The 23000-nt window shown below is 38.3% G+C and overlaps 1 protein-coding gene across 4 annotated transcripts in view; it reads left to right on the top strand.

Annotated features, from left to right (window-relative positions):
* MYO1E (myosin IE) overlaps positions 1 to 23000 on the top strand; it is a 78919-nt gene that overhangs the window by 37000 nt on the left and 18919 nt on the right. For all 4 annotated transcript variants that reach the window (XM_069026085.1, XM_069026084.1, XM_069026083.1 and 1 more), the window contains 13 exons: positions 4596 to 4683; positions 6321 to 6410; positions 7204 to 7335; positions 8597 to 8731; positions 9915 to 10047; positions 13416 to 13612; positions 14536 to 14616; positions 14996 to 15082; positions 16365 to 16451; positions 17511 to 17678; positions 18418 to 18503; positions 19110 to 19191; positions 19969 to 20075. In XM_069026085.1, the coding sequence (XP_068882186.1) occupies positions 4596 to 4683; positions 6321 to 6410; positions 7204 to 7335; positions 8597 to 8731; positions 9915 to 10047; positions 13416 to 13612; positions 14536 to 14616; positions 14996 to 15082; positions 16365 to 16451; positions 17511 to 17678; positions 18418 to 18503; positions 19110 to 19191; positions 19969 to 20075 (1473 nt within the window). The remainder of the gene's footprint in view (positions 1 to 4595; positions 4684 to 6320; positions 6411 to 7203; positions 7336 to 8596; positions 8732 to 9914; positions 10048 to 13415; positions 13613 to 14535; positions 14617 to 14995; positions 15083 to 16364; positions 16452 to 17510; positions 17679 to 18417; positions 18504 to 19109; positions 19192 to 19968; positions 20076 to 23000) is intronic.

Raw genomic sequence — 23000 nt, 5'->3', positions numbered from 1 at the left:
GGTGATACTCAAAAAATTGAGACACAGCTCTGTCTGTTGTCAGTACCACAGAAGCTGCTGAGCATAAACAGCTCCAAATGAACCTTTGTGTTCAGTGAAACATGGCTTTTGTTGTAAAAATCTGTCCTGTGGAAGGTGAGTGATGATAAAAGTATGTTATAGTGAGGTGCTGCTTGCTTCTCTTCTTCATAACTAGTCTAAATTTGGAGTGACTCCACTGAAAATCCCTGGTGGAACAGAACCAGCTAATACCCAGGTTCTTCCTTCTTTTTCCTCTTCAAGATGGCAGATTTCCCACTAAAGAAAGGTTTGCAAAGAGAGAAGGTAAGAAATAAGGTGTAGACTGGACCTATTCACAGATCACAAAGGCTAAGTCTGGTTTCTGTTGCATATGGAGCCTCTGGAATGGAGACACAAGGATGGTGGGGAAGGGGCTGATGCACACCTGCTGTGTCTTCCCTCTGTATGCTTTGGGCACCTGTGGCATCTACCTCCAAACCTGGGAGGAAAAATTCATTCCCACAGACTAGATGTGTGTTTCCAGACAGGTGAAGGAGGGTCCCTAATATGGGCAGAGCACCTTTTGCCTGGACGTTAATTCCAAATGTATTTAGACACTGTTAGAAAAACTCATCATCTTCAAAAGTTAGTGAATGAACTGGGAAAGCAGATCCAAAAGAAAATGCAATTCTTGGAAAGGCTGGATAGGTGGCAACCAAAAATAATCTCTTTTCATATGATAATACTAATTTTAAAAGAAAAACTGTTACCAAATAACCTTTCCAAGGCCAGGGAAGGCTTTTTCATTAGCTGAGTAATTTCAGCATATTTGCATAGGTGTTAAGAAAATTACATGTGCACATGTCTAATCATAGCTGAGCTGCTTTGCATGGCTGCTGCAGAGTAAATAGACAATGAGGTTATTCATGGGCTGCCTCTGAGCTGGGCTGAATCCAGGAGCAGGGTGTGCTTAGGTGGGAAGAGGGAGTAGCGCCCCCAGGTCTTCCCTGGCCTCCTGCATGGGCAGAAGTTCACTCACAGGGGTAACACAGCTAAGCTGGACTTTATTTCTTACTAAGCTCATGTTTTACTGAGGCATGATATTTAATTTAGACCTTTCTTGAACTAAGCTCATCGGTGGCAGTTCAAACAGACTGTTGGCATTTCTCCCCCATGTGACATGGCAGCCCTTCCGGACTATCAACAAGGAGTTGTGCAGTCAAGATTTTAATTATGAAGGATTGTCTCGTGTCTTTTAATTCCTTTTGGGCTATCGCTGTCCTTTAATTAAGAGAGTGGAGGTTATGATTAATATTTTTCTATTATGTAGCAATAAATGCGTTTCTTCAGGGTGTTGTTAAGGTTTTACCTTTCTATAGAGCTGAGGACTTTAATTTCACTTTGATTCTGTGATCCCTGCCAGGAGATGTTGCTGTTGCTTTAAAGCATTTTTCTTGTTTGTAGTTTCAGTTTACATTTTGCATTTGTGTGGCGACATTTGAGTCCAGGAAAGCAGTATATGATAGCTAAGAAGTCAGTGCATCTAATATACTATAAATATGTGTTAACGAAAAGATCATTTACCCCAACAGCTTTTAGTGAACAGCTCATGTCTATCTTAAATCTATTAAGTTGAAAATTTAATATGAGATTTCTGGTCAGCTTCTGTATCTCAGCTTTCCAGAAGACTCAGATGACTGATCATTCTAAAATGTCTGTAGAGAACCTGACTGGAAGTATGGTTGAATTTTAATGAGGAAGTGGTAGAAACAAAAGTCTAACACAGTAAGAAAAGTTAGGTTCTCTGATTCAGAAGGGAAGAGTATTTCACTGAAGTAGGGCTACTGACATTTCTCTGAACATAATTGCAGAAGGTAAATTTTCTGTGTAAACAAACTATAAAGCTTATCCAAACACATCAGAGTATTTTACATATACAGTGCTCTTTACTGGCAGATTGAAGAGTTCTTTATAAATATTTGGTATTAAAATTTCTACACTGTCCTGGTGATGTAGATAAGCATCACTTGTATTGTTCTAGAGCCATGGATACCATATCAAATGTCACTCAGAAAATTCATTTTAGAGAGAAGGATGACACTGTGTATCAGATCTTACTTCTGTAATCACTGATTCCTTCCTCTGGGAAGGAAGCAAGGAGCAAAACAATTTCCTTCTGCGTTTGTAGTCTTATTCTGATTTCAGCTAAGCATTAATTGACTTGGTGGAAGAAAATGTCATTTTTCTGAAGTGGCAAATAGTGCTAGAAGAAACAATACATCTTTCAAAACATTGTAAATTTTGTTAGTGTTTGAGACTATGTGATGGTTTTACTTTTAGCAAGAAAAGTCTCTGAGAAAATTGTCAATACCACAATCCACTTTAAGCCATTTTAAGAATTTTTTTCAAGCTTTCAAAACCTCCATACTTCCAACGTACTTCAAACTACCAAGTTAGATGATTCTTACATCTTCTTAAAATAGTTTTAATAACAGCAGAGCAGTCAGATTTATACAAAGAAGCTGTATGAGAACCATTTGGCAGGAATGCCACAATTTCTCTGTTCCATTTGAATACCTGAGCTTTACTGGGGGCAGGATACCATCCCATCAGATAAAGCTGCTTTGGTTCATAAATAATGCATCTTCTTGTTTAATTCTAGCTTAATTGGAGCAATTTGCTGGTCTTTGATCAATAAAAACATAAAACTGAAAACCAGTGTATGCATGCATAAATTTAAAGTAAACTCTGGAAGGCAATATTTTCAGCCAAATTAATTTACTAGGAAGGACCACTTATATTGAAACAGTGACTAACAATAAAATGGAGCCTTGTTGCTCCAGGTCAGTTCTGTGGCAGACGCTATGGAGTAAGAAATACAAGCCACACTTAATTTGAGCAAGGAGGAGAAGGATAATGGATGCATCGAAGAAAATCTTACAGAAATGTGTTATATTTTTACTGTGTGCTAAATAATACCTGGTCAAATTCAGGTGTTGTTTGGCCCTGGATCCTCCCCTGTACTCATTTGAAAATTGCAGTTTGTAAGCTCAGAGTATGATTCAGTTTCAATTTGTCTGGTTGTACAACAGGAAGAACAAATTTACTGCCAGCAGATTTTGAGGAAATGTTATTTTGATTATTGAGCTATCCATGGTTTGAACTTCTAAAAGCAGTTTGCCATTCATCAAAGTCTGTCCCTGTAAATGTGGTAGATACCCATAATACAGGCTTTCTTGGTTGTTGGGAAAAGGTGACTCAGAAGAATAATAATAAAAATGGTCTGTGCTCCACAGATAGATGCTCAATAAGTACTTTTTCACCTTTTCAAGTTTTCAGTTTGATCTGTAAAACTGTAGTCAGGAGAAGACAAAAGCACAAAAACATTTCTCAGAAAATAATTTATAAAAGCCTTTCAGTATTTCTGTAGTGTTTGGAAGCTTTAAAGATGTAAAACCACATGTGCAGCTTGGCAGTTTGGGGAGTTTTTTCAGAATGAAACCTTTAAAAATGTCTCTATTAGTCATGCTGATAAGGAGCTCTGAGTTGTTCATTCTCAGTGAGTCCCTTCCTGTGCAGGACATGCTGATGTTTCTTTGGCAGAGGTAGCTAAAATTTGTGCAGGAAAAGATGTGCATTTGATCCATATCCAGGAACAAGTAGGCACAGGATAGAAGAGTCAACAACATTCACCGAAATTATTCAGAAGTTTAAAGATAGCACAGATTTTCACAAAAGAGAAAACTAATTTAGCTCTTTTTTTGTGACATTGAACCAACATCTGTGCATTGGTCTTCTTGCTTTGGTGTAGTTGTCCAGGTCATAGGACATGCATTAAGTTCAGAGCTGACTTGCACCACAGTTTACGAAGTCCGGAGCAATTCTGTTGAAATGAAGTTAGCTTTAAGGGATGAAGTGAAGGGAGATTGGTTTGTCTGGCATGCCGGTCTTCTTTCCTTCTTGAGAAACTTACTGATTGCAAGAAGGCAAAGCTGCTGATGTTGTAAACACCATTCACTGTTGAAGTGAAATATAAAGGAAGGAAGGAATTGTGAGAGCTAGTATGGGATATTAAGACTCCTTGTACCCTGTGTCAAGAGGCATAGGAACAGGAAGGTAGTTCTTCTGTCATTCAGGATGTGGTTAATAATGCCTCATTATTTTATTCAGGAACACCTAAAACAAAAAACTACTAAAATGAAGTAGGTATCTGGCATGGCATGCACAGCTCAGATTTTCAAATTAGCTTTTGTGTCAAGACCTGAAATCCCCCTAAATTTAGATGGGAATTGAGTTTTTAACACACATATTCTGTTTCAAGCATCTTGGTTTAAGTAGAGGTTTCTCAATATATGTACTGTTTTGACCTTTGAGTCTCACAGAGGTTCTGGTGTCCATGCAACATGGTGTATTCAGAGTTCATCCAAGCACAATGCTACCACACCGTGTCAGTCTGTATTACCTGGTTACCCCAGTGTGAATGTGGTGTATGTAATTAAGGTGCCTCGCCTTGGTTGGATGAGATGAGCTTCAAATTACCCCATTGTAGAGTTACTTAAAAACTAACATGTACATTTTTGTGTTTCTTTTTATAGTGGGGAAAGTGGTGCTGGAAAGACTGTAGCTGCTAAATATATCATGAGTTATATCTCCAAAATTTCAGGAGGTGGCCCTAAAGTACAGGTGAGTTGATACAGAGTAATACTGGAGCATAAGCTTAGACTAAAGATTCAGTTCAGAGGTGGAATGGCAAAGGCTGTTGTGGCAGACACTGGCAGGTGAGAGGCACTTTTGACCTGGCTAACTTGTGGGTGAGCAGCCAGAAACATGTGGGCCCCAAAGCAGAGAGCTCTGGGCTGGGCAGCTTTCCTCACCTGCAGGATGCTGGATGGGAGCCACGGCAGGGACAGCTGCAGGGCCGGAATCCGCTCTGCTCCAGGTGCTATAGCCCTTATGCTGAATTGCATCTACAAGCTAGGGGTTTTTTTGGTTTGGGGCTTTGGGTTTTTTTTTTTTTTTTTCAGTTAAGTGGTAAAAGGTACTTTAATTGTTCTAAACCAGATTAAGAACAACAATCAATTTAGTGGGTGTGTGATTTTTTTCCTCCTGTGTTGGCATTTAATTGAAAACTGAACTGGCATTTTGGGTTTCTGTTGCTTCCTTTAAATTTCTAATTTGTGTATATACATCAAAGAGGCACTGCAAGAACATAATTTTGTTTTATGAGCTTATCTAGGCAAAAGTAGGGTGTCTGAAAAGCAACAAATAGTTGCTTTTATTAATAATTATATTGTTGATGTCTGCTCTACCTATGAACTGAAGCTAATTGAGTTAAATAGCCATAAAAATTCCCTTAATGACATTACAGTGTCATTCCTCCACTGAGAGGCAGTGGTAGGTAGTGGCTGCTTTTACCAGTCCTCTCCTCTTGAGTGCTTACTGTAATTTTTGCTTTATTGCAGTCTCTGATATTGAGTGTGTTCTTTCTGCATAGTTTTGCACAGCAGTGATAGCAGCAACATTACAGGGAATAACTCAGTAACCAAGAGAATGATCCATAACCAGAGAGAAGGCATTGTGTTATTTTTGCAATAAATGTCACCGTACTTTATAAGTAAATATTTTGTTTTGTTTAAAAGATTTCAGCTTTTTGTACAAAATTAAAAATTACTCTTAGTAATTACAGAGTCGGAGTTGATGAGGTTAGTAAGTTGCCTTGAGCATTTATTTTGGAATAAAATTCCATCTTCTTTTCACAACCCAGCATGCACTGGGTTTTTCCCAAAGCTGATGTCTTCATCTTTCCAGCTCCCAGGATCAGATAGACAACAGTAATATGTTACATTGCTTTCTAAGATAAGTGGATAGCATTATCCATGATCCCAAAACAGATTGCTCAAGCACTTGCAGATTCCTAAATTTCATGCTGCTCTGACTTCATTATTTGTGGTTCCAGACCCCCCAAAAGATTTAAATGCTCATGTGTAAGCGTGGTTTAAATTGAAGATGATGGAAAAACCAGATCAGTTTATCGGCTGTGTTGCTTGGCAGAACAATGAACAGAAGAACCAGCTTTTAGCCTCAGGCATTTTGTTTAATTCTGTAGGATTTTCCTCGAAGAATAGGAACTAAAAGCCCTCAAAAGAAAAAAAGGTTGGATTCTATTCCTTATCTGATCAAGAGAATTTTTTACAGATGCACTATTTCTTGCCTTTTTACAATATGATTTATATGTCGTGGGGTTTTTTTTAGAAAATCTGTAAGAACTTTAAAAATGCCTGTTTCTAAATTTGTATTTCTTTTGTTTCCTAAAATTTTAGCATGTTAAAGATATTATTCTACAATCCAACCCTTTACTGGAGGCCTTTGGGAATGCAAAAACTGTACGGAACAACAACTCCAGCAGATTTGTAAGTCCCTCTACCTTAGAGCTGACTTTACTCTTCCAACTTCTGTGCTGTTACAGAGACAGTATTTAGGGGTATAATATAAATGTACTGCAGGTGAGGTAAATCTGAATAAGATACAAAGTATGTTTTAAAACAAACACGGTATATGTCAGAGGCTTCTGTTTCATGCCGTATAGATTGTGCATTTCTTTCTCTGTATGTACTGGTTACAGTTTTTGAAGTATCAGGGCTCTGCAGCCTTTACTAATATATATACAGGCAGTAGGCAGGAATTACCTTCAGTCTGTTGTTCCAGAAGGGTCAAGATAATCTCCTTGAAATGACTGCTCACTGCAGTTTTTAAAAGTTATTTTAAAAAGTTACACATATGGTTTAAAATTTGAGATGTGTTCCTTGGTAACATGAGGGTTAATGCAAATAATGTCTCCCTGAAAGCAAGAAATCATGGCTTTGCTTTGTTTCCAAGCAGAATGTTTGCTGTTGGTTGTAAATCTGTTGAACTGACTTGCTGTGTCGGTGAACCTCGTGGTTTCCTTTATACTAAGCAAGAGTCTCAGCAGTGAAGAGAAGCCACTGATCTCTCTACATTTGCATTAACATGTGATGTGTTAATGTCGAGCTGTATAAATGCAGAAAAAACGACGTGTGAGTTTAGGTTGTACCTTGAGGCAGCTTTGTTCTCTGCATCCATAAAGATGAAATATCCTCATAACCTTGCTTGGAATACAGTACAAGTGCATGATTTTGAATTTGCATTTACTAATCATTTAACAGCTTGAATTATTTATTGCAGGGGAAATACTTCGAAATACAGTTTAGCCCAGGTGGAGAACCAGATGGAGGGAAAATCTCCAACTTCTTACTGGAAAAATCTCGAGTTGTAATGAGGAATCCTGGAGAGAGGAGTTTTCACATTTTTTACCAGGTCAGAAGCGTCTAAGTCCTTTTTGAGTTATGTACTGTTTTTGCTTTTGGCTGAAAAGTCATTCTCAAAGCAGTGAGATTTGAGTGCACTGCAAAGGTAACCTGGCCTCTGCTGGGGAGCTCGACAGCATGGTGAGACACCATCTGCCATAGACCCACCTGGCAGTCTTTCAGCTCCAGTATACTGCAGTATTCCAAGGCCTTGCTTGGAAATTCATTGTGAACTCCCATATGAAAAAGTCCAGGAGAATACAATAGGAAATGAGAACTTATGAGCATATTTCTTTTTAAACCGGCCTATATGTAAAGAGAGAGAGGCCAGTTTATATATATATTTTTTTTTTTTTTTTTTTTTTTTTCCTGTGAAAGAGAGATTTGATTCACAGTTAACTTTTCTGGGACATTTATGATAATACTCTTTGTTGAATCATTGAAGTATCCCTGTTTTTTGTGTTTGGAAAGACTTTGCTGGCCTTCACTGGTCCTTGATGTGCATGGTCCTCACTTGCTGGAGTGCTGCTGACCAAGCTCTACAAAGCTAGGGCCAAGACAGGGCATTGTAAGTGTCTGTAGCCAGCTTCATAAAGTTGAGGTGCCATTGCCAGGATGGAAAGCTGGGTTGGAGCTGGACTTGCTCCAGGAGGTGAATTCTCCTCTTTTGAGGAATATGTACGATTTGCTCTGTCCTGCTGATTTTCCTGTGGCCTTCAGAGGGTTTTTGACACAAGAGTTAAGAGACATTGGGGTTTTGACAACTCTATTTTGAGGTTAGTTTGTTCCTCCCTGTTGCAGCCATGTCTGTGCATGACTGCGTGGCCTTTGCATAGGTTTGAGGAGCATGAAGGGTGCTTGTCCTCACAGTGAGAGTCACAGATGATGCTTTCTGAATGTGCTTTCAGCTCTGCCTGCCTTGCACTGGGCGTGGAAAACATTGCTCCTGAGGATTCAGGGAATACGTTGCGGATTGAAAAACCCACTTTGCCTTTTCTTTATGAGGTAAAGATCATGGAAGGCATTTAAATCAGTCACATTTTTAGCTATTTATTAGTTGTGACGTTAGAACTAAACCATTCATGGGAATGGGATTGAGAAGCTGGTCTTTTGGATTAAGCAGTTACCAGAAGATAGGAAGGATACATCCTTGGCACAGCACCAGCCATCTTTCTCTCAGTAATTTCAGGCTCAGTCACCTGTTTTTGACCCGCCTCAACTCTGCTGAAGATTGTTGAATGATACCTAATTTGGAGGTTTTTATTCTGCAGCTAATTGAAGGGGCCTCCTCAGAACAAAAAAGCAGTCTTGGCATTACCAGCATGGACTACTATTACTATCTGAGTCTCTCTGGGTCCTACAAAGTCGATGACATCAATGACAAATCAGATTTCCAAGAAACACTGGTGAGTTCTTCACTGTATGATTTGCATAGTGGTGGATGTACGTTCATTTCACCGTTCATTTGTAGCAAAGACACTGGTCTGTTAATGTGGGAATGAATAATTATTAATTATTAATAATTAAAATAATTATAAATAATTATTAATAATTATTATGACTTCTAGTTGTATTTTGCCCTGAGGAGGAGGTATGTTATCCTGAAGATAGTTTTTGTAGAAAGGTGTTTTGTTTTTCAGTTTGTTCTTTTTCAGAAGAGTGCAAATTTAATGAAATTTAATTAGTGCAGGTGATCTGTAGTATGAAAAGTGTGAAAATGCAAACACAGTGAGGAACTTGCATCAGAAGAAAATATAAAAGAGTGCTCTGCTTTAGCTGAATTCCCAGTATTGGCTGACGTTCCATGCTTATTTGAAACAGTACAGCTGAAAAGCTGGAGAAAGGGAGTGAGCACAGATCAGGGATCTTTATCCAGTTCTGTTGCCAGTTCATTTTGTGACCTGCCAACTGCTGGTGTCCTGTTCTTAGTAATTTACTATTTAAAGTAGGTGTATTAACACATTTATGTATGTAGCACATTTAAAGGCCTAACAAAATAATTGTAACAGTTGTATTGGAGTTTATTTGGTATTTTAGAAAGACAGTTGAGAAGGCATTCTGTACGTTATCATGTACTCTGAACTCCAAAACCCAGGGGTCCTGTGGATTATTTTGTAGTAAGTGGATGAAATTCACAGCCTAAGCCAGACACTGGGCTTCTTTTTAGAGTCATTCAGTACAGCTTCAAAATTCTTGGTCTTGGTGGATAAACTGTCTGTGTAGAAGGAATGAAATCATTGTTTCTTAGGTTCATTATTTCCCAGTTTGCAATGAAACTATTTATTTTTAGTGTGACACTTAAAAGCAGGTGTTTGTTTTTCAATAAGTTTTTTTTTTTCAGAATTCATTTTGTTAATACATCTACTAAATAGTGTAGATGCTTCTGTATTTAATTAAAAAAAATACAGAAATGCTGAAGTAGGACATCTGGTACCCTTTGAACTTCATTGCAGCTCTAATGAAATTTGGTTTCCTTAGGAATCTGAACTGCTTTGAATAACTCTACTTTTTGATATCAGAATTTTAAAAGGACTTCTAAGACAAGAGTTATTGACTGATGCAAGTTTGTTTGTTTGTTTTTCTTCCCAGCATGCAATGAGTGTGATTGGGATCTTTGCAGAGGAGCAGGCATTAGTACTGCAGATAGTGGCAGGAATACTGCATTTGGGAAACATCAGCTTCAAAGAAGTTGGCAACTATGCAGGAGTGGAGAGTGAGGAGTGTAAGTACCTCTGGAAAGTGTTACAGGAGCAGCAGTGGGCTGCAGCCCAGATGGCAGAAGGTGAACTGCAATTTAGAGCTGCTTATCCAAACAGAGCATCGTTTCATAGAGTGTGAGGCTGCCAGCTGAGAGTCTCTGCCAAAACCAGGTGCTGAGGCCCCTCTTTTGTCTTGTAAAAGGCCACTGACTTAACAGGAGTGTGATTTTGAATTTAGAAATCCTGTTCCAACCTTTGAATGTGAAATAATAGACACTGTAAGAAGGGCTGTACTTTTCAGTGTATCAGCACAGATTCATAAAAACCCCTGTTTGTTTTGTGGTTTGTGTGGCCTCACTGTCCTGTGAAAGCAGCACTCAACTGTGGGTGTCCCTGGGCTCAGGACGTAGCTGATCCATACAGGTGTGTACATGTGCCTTGTGAACAGAGGTCCAGAGCTGAACTGAAAGGCAGAATTTACATTCTACAGTTATGTTTCCTGTCTCAAATTGCTCAACTGATACCTCACTGTTAGGTACCACTACTGAGTAACTGTTTCTTCACAATTCTGTTTTCCACAGTGCCCTTTCCTTGCATCCCTCAGCCCGTGCTGCTGTTCTGTAGCAGCTAGGCCCACAGCAGCAAGGTGTTGCAATGTTAATGCACCTTGAGTTTTAAATGTTTTTGTTGTGATTTATACCTTGCATCTAATGCAGATTTGTGCTACTTTGATAGTTTAAAGACAGAATGGATAAGCAGAACATATATAGTAGGACTTTATACATACCCATGTGTTCTCTTAACTCTTAGTTCAGAATGGGTCTTATGTTTAGGAAAATTGCATTTGTTTAGCTTTAGATACTTTATTCATAACTAACCTATCTTATGCAGCCGACTTCACACTCAGCTGTATTAGTACTGTCCTGCTTTTTGTTTTAAGAAGTTGGGAAATAGAAATTATGAATTTTTAACCTTACTAGTCTCTCAAATCAAGAAATTAAGTGAGCCCAAAGAAAAACATTCTGTGGCATTGTATTTATATGCCTTTTGATTTCAAATGAGTTACTGTGCTTAGATTTAAATCACAGTGTTAAATCTTTCAATAAAATCGAGGCATTTAAAAGCCATACAAGATGGATACAGAGTGAGTTGTATCAAAATAACAAATGGTAAAGGCATGAATTGAAAACAAATCATTAAAAGTGAATGTGTTTCTATGATGAGCCATGTCCACTGTTTCTCCTGCTCACTGGGATATGAATATAGAAATTGTGTATGAGTAATACATGGAAAGAAATGAGAAGATAGAATGAATATCAAAATTACACATAAATAGGCTGATTTTAAAGAAGCCAGAGAAGCCATGTCTAGTACAGTTTCTGCATCATGAAGATGAAAGTTGGGCTCATTTGTTTTTTGCATTAGTCCTCCCCCCAAGTTTACTGTTTGTCCTAGCCAACTGCATAGTAAAGTATTTATAGCCTGCATAGCCACGAAAGATAAAGCACAAGGAATGACCGGTGGTCAGTCCTGTGTTGCCTAAGCCTGAAATAATAAAAAGTTTAAGAATTTGGTTAATAGTGTTCTTGTTGTTGTACAGCCAATTGCAGAAAAACATGCAAAGGCCATTCTTTGGGACACCAAAAACTCTACTCTCTTGCTCTGAGTCAGAATCAAATCTATACAGACCATTCTTGAGAGACCTTTAGACAAATATATCTTTAAAACTGCTAGTGATTGCTATCTGCTCTAGTTTTGATTATATTAATAGATGAAAAAAATTCTTATTTAGTGGACATCTTCCATGTTACAAATCATGGCAAATACTAGTACTTCTCTCTTGGAAGTAGAAAAGAATTTAAATCATCCCTCTTTACACTTGCATTGTGTTGAAAGGGTTGTTTTTCACTTCCTGGAAGCCCATGAAATGAGCCCAGTCTTTTCAGCTTTTCAGAGTGTATTTAAAACTATTCCACTGAATGCTACTGATGACTCTTTGAGGATAATTTTTTTCAATTACATGCATATCCTGCTTTATAATAATTTCCAGACTGTAACTTTATGGTCGCTAACTAGGGAAAACAGTCAGGCATCTTAAGAATGTGAAGTTGTATCAAGTGCTGGCCAGCTACTCTTCCCTTACAGTAAATCATTAGCACTGGGAAGGGAGAGTTTCTGAGCTCTGCGTGGTGGTTCTTGCCATTAGACTGCCTTCATAAATCCTTACCAGTAGTATTGGTTAAGCATTTTTCCTGGTATCTTACAGTATTTGATCTGTAATTGCCTACATTCTTTCCCATTTTGAAGCATATAATGATGGACTTTTTTCAATCTTTTCAAACTTTTTTCAATCTGAGTTCTCTGAATTACCAGAGATGTTGCCACTGACTTGACTTTGATGGTGTGATTCCTGGTACCCCAGAGTAAATTTAATCAGTTTGCTGATGGCAGTAAATCATATTTCAGAAAGCTGGTGGTTATTTTCAATTTTAAAAATACTTTTGGAATAATGTACTAAAGGGTTCAGTGAAGTCATGCTGTGACATTACACATGTGTAAAGTGCAAGTGGCTGCTGCCTTAATGATTATTTTACATCCTCCTCACACCAGTAAAGTAGATCTGAAACCAATGGAACATGGAGGATTATGTGGTTTAATGGAGGTGCAGTACCAACTCCAAGAGTTTTTCTCGGGAGCTGTTCTGCTTTCAAGACACTGCTGTTTTTCCACTCCTTAAGGTGTGTGACACCTGCAGTAACATCTGCACATGTGCTGAGAGTGCAGAGAATACAAAACCTGGGGCTGCTTATTGCACAGATGTATTTTTGTGCTTTTGTTTTAAATGAGGGGAAACAGAATTGGCAAAGTACTTACAGAATAAGGGATTAAAAAATAAAAGGCAAGGTAATTGAAAACTTTTTGCCATGTCCTAACTTATAAGAAGAAAGGGAAAGGATATTAGGAAGCAGGTAGCCTATTTTTTATTATATTTTAAACATTTAATGTTTTTACAAAGAATTTTCAGTTATGTCAATTTTATTTCGTGTGTGAGCTCTATATTTTATTTCAGTCTTGTCCAAGAGTGATTTGTTTGAACCACAGTTCAAAACTATGTCCTGTGGCAGCTTACATGTTTGAAGGACTGAAGGTACAGAAATAGCTGACTATTTTACTTCAAGATGGTTTATCTTAATTGAAATCCATGTAAGTAAAGAGTTGAAAATGTCCTTGAGGAGCATAGGGAAATTTTGAAGACATAAATTGTTCCTCTTTTCCTTTTTAAGCTGCACACCCCATGAATTTTATTGTTATTCAATATACAGTTAATTTTTTTCTTTGTTCTATGTTTAGTCTGTAAGTCATAATCCAACAAGCCTGATCTTTCTTGCAGTTTTAGCTTTCCCTGCTTTTCTCCTGGGAATTAACCAGGACCGCCTAAAGGAAAAACTGACCAGCAGACAGATGGACAGCAAGTGGGGAGGCAAATCTGAGTCCATTAACGTCACACTAAATGTGGAACAAGCCTGCTACACCAGGGATGCACTGGCCAAGGCCCTTCATTCCCGTGTTTTTGATTACTTGGTGGATGTAAGTTGGATTTGCTTGATTCTACTGAAGTATCAAAACAAGTTCAAGTGCACTAGGAATGTTCCTTGCAGGCCTTTTCTTGCCTGTAGGTGCTTTGCCCAAGCCTGCACAGTGCAGTGGGAGTGTGCCCATGGATACCAAACACAGGGCACTGACTCTGACATGAGCTGTGCTTTCAGGCTCCTGCCATAACTGTCCCGTATGGGATCCTGATCTTCTCCTTCCTGGCAGCAGCCGTACTTCTCTGAGTCTTCCTCCTTTGTAGCTGAGCAGAATTACTTGGTTATGGTCCCCTGCTCTCTGATCCCACTTCCCTGCAAAGAGCCCCTTCAGCATCTGGATTTGGTGGTGGAGCCAGTGGCCAAATTCCATTTTCCATGCCAAAGTGCTCTCTTGTTCAGGATGAGACCCTGGACTGGGCTGGGAGCCCCAGATGCTCCTGATGCAGCAGGGATCTCCTCCGGGGGGGCACTGCAGTGACCCAGAGCTTCCCTCCTCACGCCAGCCCTGTCACCCCACCCTGTGCCTGTACCAGCACTGACGCTGCAGAGGAGGGGACTGCAGAGTGAGGTGAAAAGATTCAGTGCACCCTCTGCAAAATTCATCAAATGTCAGACTTAAAGCTGTTCTTTTTCTGTTGGCTCCTTTTATTTAACTGAGCCAATTACATTGAAGGGGAAAGATTTTTATAGACAGTAGATCCAAAGGCTCACTGACCTGGAAAACAGGATAATGTACTGCTCATTTCCTAACTGTTAGTAACACTTTATAAAAAAGTGAAAGCAAAATAACCTATTATGGATATTTGTATTCAATTCAAATATATATTTTTAAAATAATTTTAATATAAATATTTAAGAATATTGATATATTTTAAATGTATAAACTACACTTTGTTTTATGTTTTGTTTCTGTTTTGTTAGTCTATTAATAAGGCTATGGAGAAGGACCATGAAGAATATAACATTGGTGTCCTTGATATTTATGGCTTTGAAATATTTCAGGTACGGCAATGCAAATACTCGAGGTTTGAGCAGATCTGACCTAGGAGAGTTTTTTTTGTAATTTAGAAAAAAATTAAACCAGAAAAAAAAATCACAGATCCTGTAGCCAGAATAAAAGCAAAAAAATCCCAGCCCAGCTTCCTGGACATTGTGATCTGACTGGTAATGTCTCACTTAATAAACATGAGGTATTGAAGAAACTTCAAACAAAAAGTCATTGACCTTAAAAGAAAGATCTGACATTCCACAAAATGTCTATAAAGTCAGCAACCCATCTATCACTGACAGTGTTTCTTTGAAGCTTATTGCCAGCATAAGAACTAAAAATTATTGTATGTAAGGCAGGAGACTAATTTTTAAATTGTTTCCTTTTCTACAGAAAAATGGTTTTGAACAGTTCTGCATCAACTTTGTAAATGAAAAGCTGCAGCAGATTTTTATTGAACTGACACTGAAGGCAGAGCAGGTAACCAGACATTTATTACTTTGGAATTCACAAATGAGCTGTTCCTTTTTCAACTGGTGGAAAGATTGAGGTTTCATCATCTGTTAACAGTAAAATCTACTTTGTTAAGTAAGACAGAGGGAAAGAAAACAACCTTTGTTGTTGGCTGACCCTAAAACTATAAATGACATCAGCTGCAGGCATTTGTTCTCTGATGGAGTGGTGCAGAAGCCAGTCCACCCCACGGTGTGCTAATGCAGTCATATGACTGTGCCCAGGCTTGCTGCAGAGTCTGACTCATGGGCAGGGATGGAAAGCTGCAGCCTGGCTCCATCCCTGGGCTTCCCTTGAGCATGACACACATTTCACTGGGGATACTTTCCTTAATTTCCTCCACACCTTTTTTGTTTTTTAAATATATATATATTTATATATGTGTATGTGTATGTGTATATGTAAAAATGAAATCAACCAGAGAAATGCAAAAATACTTGTGAAAGTATTTGCAGTTCTCTGCTCACAGTCTTACTGCCAAATCTCACTTTTTTTTGTTTCTGCATGGGAGGGCAGACAGGATGCAGCTGAGACAGGAGCCCTGTGTGCAGTGTGAGCTCAGGGCTGGCACCAGCTTTGGGACAGCGTTTTCAGGAATTCCCAGACACAATTGCCTTTGTGGGAAAGTAACCAGTCATGGCACTGAGTGCACAAGTGACCTGCAAAGTGTCTACTGAGCCCTTATATGTGCAACTGACTGGGTCAATTTAATAAAATTTTAATATGGATTTTTCCCCAGTCATTCTCTAGGTGTCTTCATGGATACAATAATTGCATACAGAAATAAAAAGCTGTGTCTTCATTTCATGTACATTTCCATATGTGTTGTTTTGGGGATCTGATCCTCAATGTGCATGTTACAATCTTAATTTTTAAAATAGATCAGGGTATGGATGCTTAGGTGCACTGTCAAGATACTGTGAAAGTAATTTTGTTACTATTTGTGAAGTGCTTTGACAATAAATACACTGTGGAAATCTTCCTGCTGTTGTCAGTAGCCACAGAAGGGCTGTGAATGACAAAGGAATGTGTGGGGAGACAGAGTAGGATTCCAATTCATCTTTTAGGCAGCAGAGAGCTGGATTTAACTATCAGTAGGGTCATTTCTCCCACCTCCACCCAGTCATACATTTGGCAAGTCTTCCTGAACATGAGTAGTGCAGAATTTGTGTCTGTGGAGCGTGTTGTAAATCTAGTGCTACATCTGCAGTGCAAGAAATGTTTGCATCTCTTTCTTTTTACTTAACAGGAGGAATATGTGCAAGAAGGAATTAGATGGACACCAATAGAATACTTTAACAACAAAATAGTATGCGACCTTATAGAGAACAAAGTGGTAAGTGTGTAGAACAAACAGGTGGAGGAAACAAGATTTTTTTCTCTTAAATATTTGGGCAACTGCTTTTTCTGTAAAGAAGGTTCATAGGAAAATGTAAATACTGTTGTTCAGTTACTGAGTCATACTAAGTCTATATATAGATCTTACATAAGATGTCTTATAGGAGCTCTAAGATATGTCATGTGAGATACCATCCAAAAAGAGAGCTATACCATAGCATAATTGCCATGTGACTAAAGAAAACAATAACGGAAAAAAAATGGTATCTGCCTAAATTTATGATGTCCTTACTGACATACTGTACATCAGATAATGTTCTTTGTGTCCCTGGAGATGTAATTCAGTTTGGGGAAGCTACAGCACCACCTTTCCTTTGAGGTGCTGTTGCAAATTAAGCAGAAACAAGTGAAGAGACAGTGTTGTCAATAAAAAAAATTTTGTGGTTTTGCTCCACAGACTGTTCTGCATTTTCAAGTCTTTATGTTCTGTTTTGGGATGACAACAACATTGAGTTGTCCTTTAGGTCAGAAGTAGGGTGTTTTTCAGATAGTTCTTCATGTAGGCCAGAACAGTAGTTCAAAGATTGTAGTGACTTGTGCTTAAATGCACATCACATTTTGCCCATTTCCTGTCTATATGAGGATAACTAGGAAGAGAATAAGATTTCCCTCCCAATCTCAGATATTTAGCTTTAAGTTTGTCAAACTGCAGCATGTGCATTTAAATACTTTCCTCAGACATGGGTTTACTTTTTGATAATGAGGAAAGAAACTTTAAACAGATGTTGAGTATTTTGGTGGTTTTGTTAATTTTTTTTTTTTTCAACAGTAATCACTGTTTCCCCCACCGTCACTATCATCCCATGAAATGTCATCTCTCCTTAAACTATTTGCATATTGCTGTAAAAGTTAATCTCAGTTGATTGGAGGGAAGTCCTTCCTGACTGTGCTCTAGCGTTTTTGTAGCAAAGACGATTTTCTGTTTGGGGGAAAAAACTGGCATCATAATTTTTTTCTTCCTCACTTGTGCTGCTGTTCTTGTTCCCCAACATGTTAGAATCCCCCTGGGATTATGAGCATTTTAGATGATGTGTGTGCCACAATGCACGCGGTGGGAGAAGGAGCTGACCAGACACTGCTTCAGAAACTCCAGATGCAGATTGGGACTCATGAACATTTCAACAGCTGGAACCAGGGGTTTATCATCCATCATTATGCTGGAAAGGTAACATGGGAAGTCATCACTGAATTCTCTGTAATGTATTTATGAAGAAAGAGAACAGTAATGAGAGGAAGGGGGAAGCCCTGCAGAGGGCTGGCTTGGTTTTACACAGCCAGATGATCTCAGGAGACAGTGTCCCTTAGTGCAGGGAGCTTAGGACAAAAATGCCAAAACAAATGGCCCTTGCTGGAGAGAGGAGTCTGGGCCTTGCTGCTCTCAGAACCACAACTTAAATGTAATAAATGAGTGCCCCATGACTTTTATTAATTGTAATCTCATTTGTTTATTACAGTAGCAGTAAATTTAAAGAATTCAGATATAAAAATTGTTTAGGGGATGATACACCAGTAAAACTGGGAATATAATGTACAGTTCTGTCTTGTCTGGGTTTATTTCTCAGAGGATTCATGGTTTTCTGCAGTTAATAACAGTAAATCCTTACTATGCAAAAATTTTTCTTAGTAAAATTTGGTATTAAATTCACTTGTCATATTCCATTCACTAATTCCATACTTTTTAAAATTTGAATTTAAACTGAATTTATACATAAGGATGAAACTCCTTTGTTTGCTGTGAAGAAGTTTAATAGTACATGCCAGGATTTAATGCTCATTGTAGTATCTAAGTTTTACCAGACTAACCAAAAAGTACAGAACAGCAACTGATGAAAACAGAATTTAAATTTTCTTTAATTATTGGGTTCTCAACTTACCACAAACAATCAATTTCCACCTTGGCCCAGGTATCTTATGATATGGATGGATTCTGCGAGAGAAATCGGGATGTTCTTTTCATGGACTTGATTGAACTCATGCAGAGCAGTGATTTGTACGTAAGCAAAACGTGCTTCAAGCTAGGAATGCCGTGGTGGTTCGGAGGGATGCAGAGGGCCTGACTTCTCTGCTTTGCACCTGGTGACCTCCTTTGTGTAACAGTGCAAATAACCCATGGCTGCAGTAGAGCAGCATCACTTAATTACCCTGACCTTCATTTTCTACAAATTGGACTAAGGGAGGCACTGCAGTGTCAGAATCAAATACTGTAATGACAGCCTTTGTTTTGGCCTCAAGCAAGGCCATCAGTGCTCTGGCATCTTCTCAGAACAGGCACTGTTTTGACAAACAAAGTAACATTTTTTTCTGATGTATTTTAATTAATTGATGCATATTTTAAAAGATATTTTAAGTGCATTTCTTCAAGTCTTCTAGAAGTCTGGTGTGATGTCTTTCAATACTCACTAAAATAGCAAGGGGTCTCTGTGAGGAATGAGGCTCATGGAAAGTACTAATCTTAAAATAGATTTGATATAACTCAAGATTAATAGAAATGGCTATGTATATTCTGCTCAACTATCAACTTCTACAGCATATTCCTTGACATAGCTGCATTGAATTGTCTTTCTGTGCCAACCCTATTTTATGAATTTTTTCCTAGGCCTTTTATAAAGGCTCTGTTTCCTGAAAATCTTCAAGTGGACAAGAAGGGCCGTCCTACCACTGCAGGCAGCAAAATCAAAGTATGTCTCATTTTGCAGTGTTGGTGTGTGTATAGGTGGTTATGTGTTTGTGTATGAATAGCTAAATAAATAAAACTATTTACTTTCTTTTGCTATCTAGACTTTTTAAAAGAAAGATAGTAGGAGTATCTTCATGGCAAAGTGATGCAATGTTTCAGCATTGTTAGAATTGTTCTGCCCAGCATCAGTATTCATTAAATGTTGTATTCAGCTGCATCCTATAGCAGTGAATTTTCCAAACCAGCAATTGATAGTACTTTCATGTGCATAATGAATGAGCCACCTCACTCAGCCTCTTGATGTCCTCGTTAACTGCAGGTAACTGGTCTCTCTACAGTGCAGAAATGCCTGATCCAACACCCACCCAGTCAACAGAAGTCTCTCTACTGACCACAGAGTGCCTTGCCTAAGGCAGCAAGTGCCACAAGGCCAGGGTCTGTTTGGAGACTGATAGCAGAATACACACTTAGCTTACACATGACTTTGCAAATCAGTATTTTACCTCTTTTCTCACATTTCGCCCTGACAGGTTCACTTGATGCATTCGCTCCATATTTTCATATAGAAGCTCAAATGTATTATGTAGCTGGTGCCTTCTATTTACTGATAAGTTTTTAATGAGGTGCATATTATCCAAAGGCACGTTGATTGTTGGAGAAAGACCAAAGGCTACTGGATCTAGCCAATGGAATCATCAGCAGAAGGTTGATAACTGTAGAATTCCCTCAGGATTTATGCTGTTCAGCTCAGATCCAATTGTTTTCCTTTGTTTTACAGAAACAAGCCAATGACCTTGTTGGCACTCTGATGAAGTGTACACCCCACTACATCCGCTGCATCAAACCCAATGAAACAAAGAAGTCTCGAGACTGGGAGGAGAGCAGGTATGGATAAGCAGAGTGTGTGAGGAGAAACAGTGCTAATGGTCAAAAGAAACCACAAAAAGTCGTAATTTGTAATTGTACAGCCTACAAAGAGAACTACATTCTCTAAAACCATCAGAAATGAAACCTGGCATGACATCTAAACTTAGAAGATAAGTGGTGGTCACTTGGTCTAAATCAGCACTCAGTGTATGCAGCTCTTGGCTTTCCTTCTGCCAGTTATGATAATCAACATTTGCATGAGTAACACAACCAGTACATATGCAGTTTTCCATGTAGAATTTGCACACCAAATGTATTGTGATCACTTCTAACTTTATGCTTTGAAAACAACTTCTATTAAGAAGCTAAAAAAACCAGTAAGGTATCTGTATCTGTTTTTATGTATCAAACTTGCCAAAAACTCCACCAACAATGGAGAAGGTTCCTGTTTTACTTCTTGAGTTTAATTAGCCAACTCCTTAAAAAGAATTGACTGGAATGTCACATCAGGTGATTATATAGACATTAAATAGATGTCTAAATGATCAGTTTGGTTTATCACATCTGTTTTAAGGCATCTTTAACTACATGGTGCTTATAGCATCTTCCTCTTCTCTGGAAAAGGTGCTGCTCTTTTTGCACTGGGGTACGTGCTCAGTAGGATGTGTAAACTATGTGGCGGCCTAATGTAGGTAGCATTTATTACTATATACCAGATAAAATTGCTGATAAAGCAAGTGCTTATTTTTATCACGATGAAACAACTTGCAAAGTCTGATAAAAAGCATTCTTGGAGAACCCCAGCAGAATTCCCTTCCTGCCTTTCTAGCAGATTAGCACAGTCACATGCAGATGGAGAGCAATTACAGAAGCCATTGGGATTGCACTTCAAAGTCTCAGTGAGGGTTTGGCAGTAAATGCAGACCCTCTTTAGCTTTTCCACCCTGAAAATCCTACTGTGCAGCACTTAATTTTCCACTGACACTGGGGACCAAAAGAGGAAACTAAGTGGTCCTGGGAAAAGTATTTATAAAACTTAGTTAAAAATTGAGGGGCTTTTAAAATCTATCATTTGCATATTGGGAAACAGGCCTGTTATTGTGGAAGGTGTTGCTAGGAAACCAGTGAAATAAATACAATCCTAGTCCTGAGAAAAGGACAGCTTTCAGGACCTTTAGGAGCAAAAACGGGCAAGATTTTTTCTTGTTTTCCTGTAATGAGGATGTTGTGTTATCAGTAGCTGCTGTATTTGCCAAGTGAAATACAAAGGATTGTATACTATCAACCTCAGACAGAAATGGAAGTGCTGCTTATAATGGTAATCCTTCATCCCTGTTTAAAAATCCCAACATTCTCCCATTTCAATCTGTGATTGCCCATCTAGGACTTCATTGTGGCACTTAGTGACAGGTGTAGGGAAAAGAAATTTATATGCATGTGACAATTCAAAGTTAAGCTTAATATTGTTGTTTCTCAGTTTTACTGGGAAAAAGATTTGAGGGAAATAAAAAACATAGTTGAGTTTATGTAATATTTTGCTGATTGGTTGATTTTTAAATTTTTTTGTCTTGCATTGTTTTCTTGTGTGGTCAACATAATGCTGCATCATACATAGGCTGCCTTAGTGTGATGGGAGTAGCAATTTGCTTATTAGTAGCAGGTTACTAGACCGTGAAAATGTAACTGAAAAAGGAAAAAACTCTTTCACAAAGCCTGTCTTACTTCATGCTCACGGAACTCCACCTTTCTGCTGCTGTTGAATAACTCCAGAATATTTAGCAGTGAAACATAGGCCTTGTGTAGTATCTAAACCTTGTATAATACCTTAGTTATTCCAGAAATTGGGGTGTTCTTGAAATGTGTTTTTGTTCAGGTCCTGGCACAGCCACTGTGACTTGTATTCAAAACTGCTGCATTAGCTGAATTCCCAGACCCTGACCTGCTTGAGGTTGCTGCCTGGAGGGAGATTTTCAGTGTGCCTTTTCTCAGAAAGGAAAGGAAAAAAAACAGAAAAATGTCTCAAATTCTCTGGTGCTGGACAGTGATACTGGCAGGACAGTAAGAAAATGGGAGTAGTGCTGTTGTTCCAGTGCATTATTCCAGATGTGAACAGGAGGGAAAGCTATAAACAGGAAAATGTATTTTTGTCCACCAACTTTGTACTGTACCAGAATTCTTGGAGTGGGTACAAAATATACTTTATTCCTTGAACACAGCAAGATTAGAATCTGTAGTATTCTTTATTGTAAGCTAAAAGAGCAGTATCACTCATCATTTAGTAAAACACCTCTCAAAAATGGTCTTTAAAAAGAAAAATAACTGAAGAGATTTTGTCATTTGTAGCAAGAGATTTCAAAAGATTTTTCCCTTCATACTATGAGTCATTGAAAAAAAAGTCTCAACAAAAAAATCAATGGGCAGTACATTTTATATTCAAATTTGACTTTTCAAAATAGCTAGAGAAATAACATTGAATTAACTGAGTGTTTCAGGATTTGAAAAATCTTTTGTAAAATCAGAGAAACAGTAAACAAAAAAAAATTAAATGGCTTCTTACACGCTCACTTTTTAAAAATTATATGTAAATAGATGCTCTTTTATATACTGTTTGTTAAACTTGCAGGACTAAAATCTTAACAATTCCTACATTTCAGACTGAAAGCTAAAGCTTTTATACTTTGCCCCAACAGAACAGCAACAGAGTGAAAAACTGACATTGCTTCTTTCAGCACATGCTTAGATGAGAAAATTAAGGAAAGGCAAAGGACGTCAGTAACTGAAATTCTTCAAATCAAATTACCAATCATTAAGTAGTAGACTAGCAGGATATGTAAGAAGAAGCATAAAACCATAAATGTGCCACGGGTTTAGAAGGAGGGAAAAGTGCAAAAGCTTTTTTGTTTTGCTCGTTTTCTGCTTTGCATTTCATGGGCACATACTTGT

This window comes from Aphelocoma coerulescens, chromosome 10, assembly GCF_041296385.1.
Source record: "Aphelocoma coerulescens isolate FSJ_1873_10779 chromosome 10, UR_Acoe_1.0, whole genome shotgun sequence".
NCBI lineage: Eukaryota > Metazoa > Chordata > Aves > Passeriformes > Corvidae > Aphelocoma > Aphelocoma coerulescens.
Note: the sequence above shows the minus strand (reverse complement) of the source record. Positions and strands in the feature narration are given on the sequence as shown.